Genomic DNA, 9,835 nt, shown 5'->3' on the forward strand with positions numbered 1-9,835 from the left:
ACAGTGAATACACTTCAAAAGTACTTCATTGGCTGTAAAGCGCTTTGGGACGTCCTGGGGTCAGGAAAGGTGCTATATAAATGCAAGTCTTTACTTTATCGGGTTACTCTTATCTTCCTGCCAGTGGAGGAAATCATTGTCCTAATGAATTGACATTTGATGCGGTGTAATTTGTTCTGGCTCGGGGCCAATATCGCATAAACTCGAGTTCACTCTGAAATGTACTACCTGCAATGCGGTGCTATCATTTCACTTTGTATCTCTCTCCGCCCTCTCTCTCTCTCTCTCTATAGTTTCAACGTTGTATTGAACAATCGGTCTGCATGGTAACCAGAGAGATCTGGGAATTACTTCAGGGAACCCGTGGGCTCCAATTCCACACTGCTGGTTTGCGCCGAGCCTAGCAACGCCAAGCGATGTCAATTTCCTTTTGGATGTAAAGTTTGGGTACGGGCGCAATTACCTTGTTTCCATTCGGATTATAAACAAGCGTGCAGCTGACACGTCCTCCTCCCACACTGCATGTTTACTCTGTGTTAGGTAACTGCAGAATTAAACGGCGGAACCAGCTCGCTGTAATTTAATATTTTACAGTGTAAAGTGCAAAATGCCGCTGGCAGTCTTTGCTCGCGTCGAGTGCGGAGGGATAGCTCCGGTGTCTTTCAACAGATGCGAGACACAAACTATTTCACCAGGATGCGATAATTGTTAGCATCTAGACTTTTTCAACCAGAGGCAGGCAGTGTGTTTTAAGGGGGTTGGCATTGAGTTTCAGACTCATTAAATAAAAACGGCTCATCACAGCCTACCTTTTCTCTCTCTCTCTCTCTCTCTCTATTTCTGCCCGCAGATAACCCTCCCGGAACTCAGCAGGATGAAGCGAACCGGAGCAGGCAGTTCGTCGATTGGCAAATCCGGCTCCTTGGAAACTCTGAAACTGAAAGACGATCAGATTCAGTTGCTGGAAGAAAATTTCACCCGCAGAAAACAGCCAGACGCCTCGTCTCTGATGCTGGTTGCGGCGGAATGCGGTCTGTCGGAGGAGGAGACAGCGGTAGGTGAAATATATATAATATTTACACGCACAGCCCGAGAGTCGGCTTAAAAACACACCATCTCCGGCACTGCCAGGTGTCCATTGAGCCCCATGAGGAGCTATGGGGCTCCCAACTTGGCTCCAGTTCTGAAATGTTGAATGTAAATATTGAACCGGATTTATGTCAACAGACTGTCATCCATTGTTTCCAGTACATTGAAACATCTTGGGTAGCTTCTAGATCAAGGCAGTCCTCGAATCATAGACGTTTACTGCACAGGAGGAGGCCATTCGGCCCGGCAGAAAACTAGAGCTATCCCACTTTCCAGCTCTTGGTCCATAACCCTGTAGGTTACCGCACTTCAAGTGCACATCCAAGTACTTTGTAAATGTGGTAGGGGTTTCTGCCTCTACCACCCTTTCAGGCAGTGAGTTCCAGACCCCCACCACCCTCTGGGTGAACAAAGTTCTCCTCAAATCCCCTCTGATCCTTCCACCCATTCCTTTTAAATCTGTGTTAACCTCCGGTTATTGACCCCTCTGCTAAGGGAAATGGATCCTTCCTATCCACTCTATTGATTTCTATTCAATTCTGTATTTAATTGTGGCTAATTCTTGATGTTTCGAATATATATGTAAATTTTGTAAATAGAATCTCGTTTGGGCTGTCAATCTTCCGGGACTGTCCTGGAATTAAAGATGAGTTTCTTAGATACTGGAAGTCAAGAGAAAAGTTCTAGCAACAATGAAAATATTGTGAGGTTTTATTCGTTTTCTTTGAACACTTTCATTTATTAGTTAGAAAAATATTGAATTTGAGGGGAGGGCAAGACTGTTTGACCGAGGCGCAGTTGTTGGAGGCGGGAGGTCACGTGATAATTTCTAGGAATATGTCCAACCAGATTTGGCGAACCTGGTTTCGCTCATCAGTGTATTCCATTTGTCTGTTCGGAGTTCTCATCGAGCAAGACTGCATATGGGGAGCAGAGCTTCAAAAGGCTGACCCTAAAATGTAACTCGGATATTCCTTGTCCCTGTTGGCTGGTTTGCTTAAAACGTTAGCTTACTGGTGATAATATAAAACTATCGCCTATGGCCTACAAGAAACACAGATGGATTTATATTTATATAGCGCCTTTCACGACCATCGGACATCTCAAAGCGCTTTACAGAGAATGAAGTACAAGGCCCAAACAGTACATTTCTTCATTGGTTTTGCCATGCTTGAATTACGCGGCCCTCTAGTTTTGAAAAGGGCTGTTGCCTGATTGGTGGATCAATCTCACGGTGAATACCAAACTCTGTTGCAATGAGCAACTTGAGATTTGTGCAGATGAGCAGGAATGTGGATTTCAGCACCAGAGTGTTGCTCATCGGGAACACATCAGAGGAATTTGTGGGTGCCCAGCCCGTAATTTTCCATCCATTAATTTTTAATATGTTTCTATATTAATGGATGGAAAAACAGAAAATCATAGCTTGCATACCTGTAGTTTCCCAAGCTGGATCATTGAATCACCCCAATAGTTGGCTCCATGACGCACAACTAAAAGTCTAAAAAAAAAATTGGACACATCAATGAAAGATAATCCATTTTCAGCCATAATAGATGAGACTGAATAGAAAATCTTAAGAGGAGGTAATGACAGCAGTAACAGATGCTCAGAGTAGATAAACAGACGGTTCTATTTCACATAAACAAGGTTTGGGAGTGTCTCGGTCTGTAATTCAGACTTCAGATGAGATACAGGAACTGTTTGAGCCTGAGCTTCACTCTGTGTGGTTTACCACAGCAATCAAATGACTCTAGTGCCAGCTCTCCCAGCCATTTAACCCTAGTGAGTCAACTGTGGCTCAGTGGGTAGCACACTCGCCAATGTGTCAGAAGGTTGTGGGTTCAAGTCCCATTCCAGGGATTTGAGCACGTAAATCTAGGCTGACACTCTAGTGCAGTGCTGAGGGAGTGCTATTTCGAAGCAGAGCAGGGGAGTTATCCCTAGTGTCCTGGCCAATATTTAATCCTCTATCAACATAACAAAAACAGATTATCTGGTCATTATCACGTTGCTGTTTGTGGAAGCTTGCTGTGAGCAAATTAGCTGCCTCATTTCCCACATTACAACAGTGACTACATTCCAAAAGTACTTAATTGGCTGTAACATGCTTTGAGACGTCTGATGGTCATGAAAAGCACTATATACAAGACTGTAGTAATACCCACCCTCCTGTATGGCTGAGGCCTGGACCATGTACAGTAGACACCAGGTTGCTGGAGATATATCACCAACGATGTCATTGCAAGATCCTACAAATCCCGTGGGAGGACAGGTGTACCAACATCAGCGTCCTTGTCCAGGCTAACATTGAAGCGCTGACCACACTCGATCAGCTCCCTGGGCAGGCCACATAGTTCGCATGCCAGACACGAGGCTCCCAAAGCAAATGCTTTATGCGGAGCTCCTTCACGCAAATGAGCCAAAAGTAGGCAGCGGAAACGTTACAAGGACACCCTCAAAGCTTCCCTGATAAAGTGTAACATTCCCACTGACACCAGGGAGTCCCCAGCCAAAGACCACCCTAAGTGGAGAAAGTGCATCCGGGAGGACACTGAGCACTTCGAGTCTCAACACCGAGAGCATGCAGAAATCAAGCGCAGGAAGTGGAAAGAGCGTGGGGCAAACCAGTCCTACCCACCCCTTTCCTCAATGTCTATCTGTCCCATGTGTGACAGAGTCTGTGGCTCTCGTATTGGACTGTTCAGCCACCAAAGAACTCACTTCAGGAGTGGAAGCAAGTCTTCTTCGATTCCGAGGGACTGCTGATGTTGATGATGATATAAATGCAAGTCCTTCTTTCTATAAATACCACAAACTCCCAGCCATTGTTAATCCCTAATTAACCATATGAGTGCCACGTACTCAGCCATTGTTACTGCATGTTTAATCCTATAAATGCAAGAATATATATCTCTCTCATGGGAATACCGAGCTTTCTCAACAAGAAATTATCTGAGCCTGATTATAATATGCTGTTCTGTATAAAATCAGGTTGACATGCAAGGAAATGGTGTTGGTGATTGAGTACTGATTGGATCAACAGTTCTCTGAATGTACTTTAGCAGATTTCAAGCCTTCAGATTTATAATACCTGCTGATGTTGACCTCAAACATTGTATCCAAATGCCAATTCACTGGTGATTTTATCTCAAGTTGTTGAACTTGAATCGAATAGTAGCATGCACTGCCAATTGATCATCGCCCTTGGTTGGGGACAATAATCTCACTGCTTTGTTTTTGTCTCTTAGCAATGGTTTAAGCAACGCTATGCAAAGTGGAGACAATCAGAAGGATTTCCTCCACAATGTGGATCTGTCAAAGACTAGTGACTGGTAAACTCTGCCAAAAGCATCGCCATGGAGTCGATCCGCACTGCTGCAGGCTACCCTCTCTTCACAGGCTGTGCTCAGCGTGAATGCATCCGAGTTTCGGGAGTGTTCATAATGCCTGCTTTCAGTAACTTTGGTTTATCTGTGTGAATTCAAAGTGCATTTGATTGCTTCTTTTGCATAGTCTATTGAGTCTCATTGGTGTGGGAGTACCCATTTACATTATTAATGATATGTTAATTTCATAGTTAATGTGATCGTTAGATCAGTGAATTTGTTTATTGGGTTTAAGTGCAATTATGAAAATCATTTATCTGCGAGACATTAAATAATATATAATTTCAAACTGAAGAAGAGTACTGTAAGCTTTTCATTCCCTTCTTAAATAAACAAACCTCCTGTTTTTTCATTTGCTAAGTCTACTTTGTCTAGTCACAAATACCTGTATCTGCCTGTTTTCTGTCTGCAGGGGTGGTGGGATTGAGGAGGGGAGCGGTCCATGAGGCTCACTACTTGTACAGTTCAAGGAAAGAAAGATGCATTTCGATAGCGCCTTTCATGACTGGATGTCTGAGGTTTACAACCAATTAAGTATTTTTGAAGTGTAGTCACTGTTTCAATGTAGGACAAGCTCTCTCAAAAATTAATGACCATATAATTTGTTTTGGTGAATATTGGCCAGGACACCGAGGATAATTCCACTGCTTTCTTTGAAATAGTGCCATGGTATCTTTTAAGTCCACCTGAGAGCAGATGGGGCCTGAATTTAACATCTCATCTGAAAGACGGCACCTCTGGCAGTACAGCACTGGAATGTCAGCCTAGATTTTTGTTTCTGGAGTGGAACATGCACCTTCTGATCCCGAGGCGAGGGTGCTACCCACTGATCCACAACTGATCTGCATCACTGGCTGCGAGTGGAAAGTGCTTCACTTTTTTTATTTGTGTAGAAGGGGTTGGATATAGCTGGGATGCATGTTCTTACTGTTAGCATTGAGAGTTGTGTTAGTTTATATATCTGACACTCAAGCATCCCGGACAGATCCAGTAGGCAGGAGAGTGGGTCGGAGGGGATCTTTGGTGCTGGTGGTGGGTTTTGTTGTGTCCCAGAATAGTTGGATTTGGGAGTAGAACCAGAAAGTATGTAGGAACTTGTCACATCTTCTCCGGCATTCATGAGACAGGGGACAACTAAATCTGTGGTGCATTAGCATATATTCAATATGAGTTTGAGCTTTTTGCTTTGACAACTTGACTCAGTTAGTAGCACTGTTGCCTCTGCCTCTTTAAGTGCATCCCCCGGCACTTTTTCCTGGAGTCCTGCCCCATTCTTGTTTGAGGTTTGTGGGACTTTGCTGTGTGCGAATTAGTTGCTACGTTTGCCTACCTAACATCAATGTAACAAGGTAACCTTTTCCCCACAAGAGAAAAGGGAAATAGAATTCAAGAAACACCATTTAACTCTCACTAATTACCTGAAGAGTAGCGATGGAATCAAATGAGTTGCACTCTTCTGAACAAAGATGGGTGGTAAAGCAAATTGTGAGGAGGACACAAAATATCTGCAAAGGGATATAGACAGGCTGAGTGAGCGGGCAAAAATTTGGTAGATGGAGTAAATGTGAGGTTACCACTTTAGCAGAAATAATAGAAAAGCAAATTATATTTCAAATGGAGAAAAATTGCTAAGTGCTGCAGTACGGAGAGACCTGGTGGTCCTTGTGCATGAAACACAAAGTTAGTATGCAAGTACAGCAAGTAATCAGGAAGGCAAATGGAATGTTGGCCTTAATTGCAGGGGGGATAGAGTATAAAAGCAGAAGTCCTGCTACAACTGTACAGGGTATTGGTGAGGCCACACCTGGAGTACTGCATACAATTTTGGTCTCTGTATTTAAGGAGGCATATATTTGCATTGGAGGCTGTTCAGAGAAGATTCACTAAGTTGACTCCAGAGATGAGGGGGTTGACTTTTGAGGAAAGGTTGAGTAAGTTGGGCCTGTGCTCATTGGAGTTCAGAAGAATGAGAGGTGATCTTATTGAAACTTGTGATAATGAGGGAGCTCGACAAGGTGGATGCAGAGAGGATATTTCCACTGATAGCGGAGACTAAAACTAGGGGACATATATGTCTTGGAATAAGGGACCGCCCATTTAAAACTACGACGAGGATAAATTTCTTCTCTGAGGGTTGTAAATCTATGGAATTCTTTGCCTCAGAGCTGTAAAGGCTGGGTCATTAAATATATTTAAGGCGGAGATAGACAGATTGTTGAGCGATTTAAGGGAGTAAAGAGTTATGGGGAGCGGGCAGGGAAGTGGAACTGAGTCCATGATCAGATCAGCCATGATATTGAATGGCGGAGCAGGCTCGAGGGGCCAAATGACCACCTCCTGCTCCTGTTTCTTATGTTCTTATGAACCTCCAAAATAATGCTTTATGAATTACTCTGTGCTGTTCCCTGAGCTAAACTGACTGAAGGTCCCTTGGGGACTTGTCTCTTCACTGATGTTTTCAAGTGAAAGGGAGCATGACAGTGATGGCAATGTCTAGTGTGGACAAGGATGGGTCCAGTTGTTCTTCCTCCGCCATTACCTCTTGAGGTTTGAGAGCACCTAAAGAATGACAATAGGAGTGAGGGGGAATTAGAATGGTGTTGGCAGCACAAATTCTCATGCACTTGCTTGCAGAGGTGGCCTTATCTGGAAATTACCAGTAGAAACTTTGGGGTGTGGAGGTTCTGAGCCAAATGAAAGTTTTCATAAGGTAAGAAGCCTTCAGCTGGCACAGGCCCTCCTCCTTGTCTAATTCCTAGTGCCACAGACCTCCCCAGAATTTCAACAGCATCTTCTGCAATGAAGTAAGGAGTGATCAGAGGTCTGATTGATAGGCGGTCCCTCGAACGAGGATGATTTGCTTCCACGTGTTCACAGGTGTTTCGATGAAGGACCTGATGTTCGAGTCCTGACCTCCGGTTGAGGGGGTGGAAGATGCCTGTGTGTGGATTTTTTTTTAGCGTGTGGTGACCATTGCCCACCAGCCACCACACGGGCTTGATAGAGCTAGATCTTGGTCCAGTGGCAAGGGTTAACCAAGACAACTGGAGACCTGCTCTGCTGCATGGACCTAGTGCGCACACACACATCGCAGTGTGGGCTGAGCCGTGCTGCCCCCTGGGCCCTTGGCTGTTCTGGGCTCCGTACCCTCATCTGTCGCACCTCCGCCACAAACACTCGGCACTCCTCTGCCCTGACCTTCCCACTCCTCTGTACCTGGGCCCTGCCGGTGTTCCTGCCCACGCTCCAAAATGGCGACCAGGGTTTTGATGACGTCACCCAGTTGCCCATCTCAAAATCCTTGGAGCAGCTCGCGCTGGAGGTTGAAGCGGTATGCCGATCCAGCTCTTTTATAGCCTGACCTGTGGAGCAGTTCTCTCGCAGGTCGGGGGGCCAGAGGTCTAAGGAAGGTCTGTCCTCCCTCCATTGCCTTGCTCTTCATTTCATTGTGGACTGTCATCTTCGGAAAGGGGAAGAAGCAATGTGAAAAGCATGACATCGACAGACACAGCATAACCTACAGTGCTGAGCATGCTGATTTAGTGGATGGAGGAAAACAATTATGCTGGCCAGTCTTTTACAGTCCAATCCAGCCCAAATAGTTATACAATGGCACAAATGTCGGGATTCTGGGTTCCAAGGTGGCAGGGTACTTGGGGAAGCAGTGACGAGGTTTAGAACTTGGGGCAGAAGAAACTTCTTCACACCGAGTTTTGAGGCTGTGAAATTCACTTTCAGGGTTAGGGGTTGAGGCAGGAACTGTCGACATTCAAGATTAGGTCAGCTAGGTGGATGAAGGAAGAGGGGTTGAATGGATATGGGAACCGGGTGGGTAAATGTGATTTAAAAACGATTTGCTCGCATGGAGGGTAAACGGTGACGCAGACTGGTTGGGTGAAACAATTTTTCTGTTGCTTGTTTTTTTTAAGACTCTCCTTATATGTGAAGTGAAGTGGGCTGACATGGATTGAACACATGAGGGTGCAGGTGTGGATGGTTACTCTTACCTTGGCCAACCTAGTCAGGTCATTGAGCTTCTTGTCATATGGTGGCCAAGATGGAACTAACTGTCATTGCCATCTCATCCACTGTGCTGTCATCATTGGTTGGGAAGGCCTCATTTCCCAAACAAACTCCCCCTCCTTTTTTATCTCCTTCAGCTCTCCCTTGTTGAAGTTGACAGAATGCTTAAACATCCTTTCACTAGCAGCCACTGGGACAATTGTATCCATCTACATCCAATTGAAATTGCCCCTTAAAGCCGCTCAAAGACTTTGAATACAGCAATATTATAATATATGAAGGTAGTATTGCAGTATAATACAATATTATCATCTAGAGGTAATATTACATGGGAGAGACGGCACAGAAACAGGCCATTTGGCCCAACCAGTCCATGCCGGTGTTTATGCTCCACTCGAACCTTTTCTCATCTAACTCGATCAGCATAACCCTCTATTCCCTTCTCCCTCATATGCTTGTCTAGCCTCCCCTTAAATGCATCTACAATATGCGCTTCAACCACTCCCTGTGGTAGCGAGTTCCACATTCTCACCATTCATTGGGTAAAGAATTTTCTTCTGAATTCTCTATTAGATTTCTTGGCGACTATCTTATATTGATGGCCTCTAGTTATGCTCTTCCCCACAAGGGGAAACATTCTCTCTGTATCCACTCTATCAAAATCTTTCATCATTTTAAAGACCTTTATTCGGTCATCCCTCAGCCTTTTTTCAAGAGAAAAAGAGACTCTGCCCGTTTATCCTTTCCTGATATATATACCCTCATATTTTTGGTATAACATTACATTACATAGCCCAGCAATATTACTGTAGAACCATGCGGTATTGAAGTATAATTTAGCAGTATTACCGATGTGGGTACACGCCACCCAGATACTGGTGAAGCATCAGCGTTTCCATCAGTATGAGCCACATGGCCACTCGGAATATACCCAGGATGACACAGGCATCTTCCAGCCCCATGCACTTGTAGTGCCACAAACCCTGGTGTAACTCTTGGGAAACAGGCCCATGCATTTTCATTTCCAAAGGAGACGTAACTATATCTATGCAACTAAGCCCTCTTTGATCTCAGCACTACACCACTCTTGATGTTTGCACATCAAGCCATGAGTAGAGAACATGTTGTGTAATTTGTCACCAATGATGTTTGGAGGGTCTAAGATATCAAGAAGCCATAGATCAGTTTTCTGAAGGAAGATCAACTACTTCCTTATTAAGGAGGCACCTTCAATGGCATGAGATACAGAAAGAATAAGATCACACCCATCATTTGTCGATATTATTTCTAAGGGTTCAGGTGATTTAGCTTCGAGTGATCTGTCATATTACCAT

General features: G+C 44.5%; 1 protein-coding gene across 2 annotated transcripts; it reads left to right on the forward strand.

Annotated features, from left to right (window-relative positions):
- Nucleotides 1–280: 280 nt before the first annotated feature.
- Nucleotides 281–4,814, forward strand: hopx (HOP homeobox). 2 transcript variants are annotated; one of them, XM_070865850.1, is made up of 3 exons: nucleotides 281–447; nucleotides 851–1,054; nucleotides 4,341–4,814. In XM_070865850.1, the coding sequence occupies exons 2-3, from the start codon at nucleotides 875–877 to the stop codon at nucleotides 4,416–4,418; spliced, it is 258 nt and encodes an 85-aa protein (XP_070721951.1). In that variant the 5' UTR covers nucleotides 281–447; nucleotides 851–874; the 3' UTR covers nucleotides 4,419–4,814. The 2 variants fall into 2 exon arrangements, with proteins under 2 accessions (XP_070721951.1, XP_070721961.1); XM_070865860.1 differs by lacking the exon at nucleotides 281–447 and having other exon boundaries at nucleotides 606–1,054.
- Nucleotides 4,815–9,835: the final 5,021 nt, after the last annotated feature.

Source organism: Pristiophorus japonicus, chromosome 2 (assembly GCF_044704955.1).
Source record: "Pristiophorus japonicus isolate sPriJap1 chromosome 2, sPriJap1.hap1, whole genome shotgun sequence".
Classification (NCBI taxonomy): Eukaryota; Metazoa; Chordata; class Chondrichthyes; family Pristiophoridae; genus Pristiophorus; species Pristiophorus japonicus.

What these genes read in the sequence shown, in the direction of transcription:
- hopx (XM_070865850.1), top strand. Translation starts at nt 875, where the DNA reads ATGAAGCGAACCGGAGCAGGCAGTTCGTCGATTGGCAAATCCGGCTCC. An exon ending in TGTCGGAGGAGGAGACAGCG is followed by an intron (nt 1,055 to 4,340) that starts GTAGGTGAAATA and finishes TTTGTCTCTTAG; the next exon opens with CAATGGTTTAAGCAACGCTA.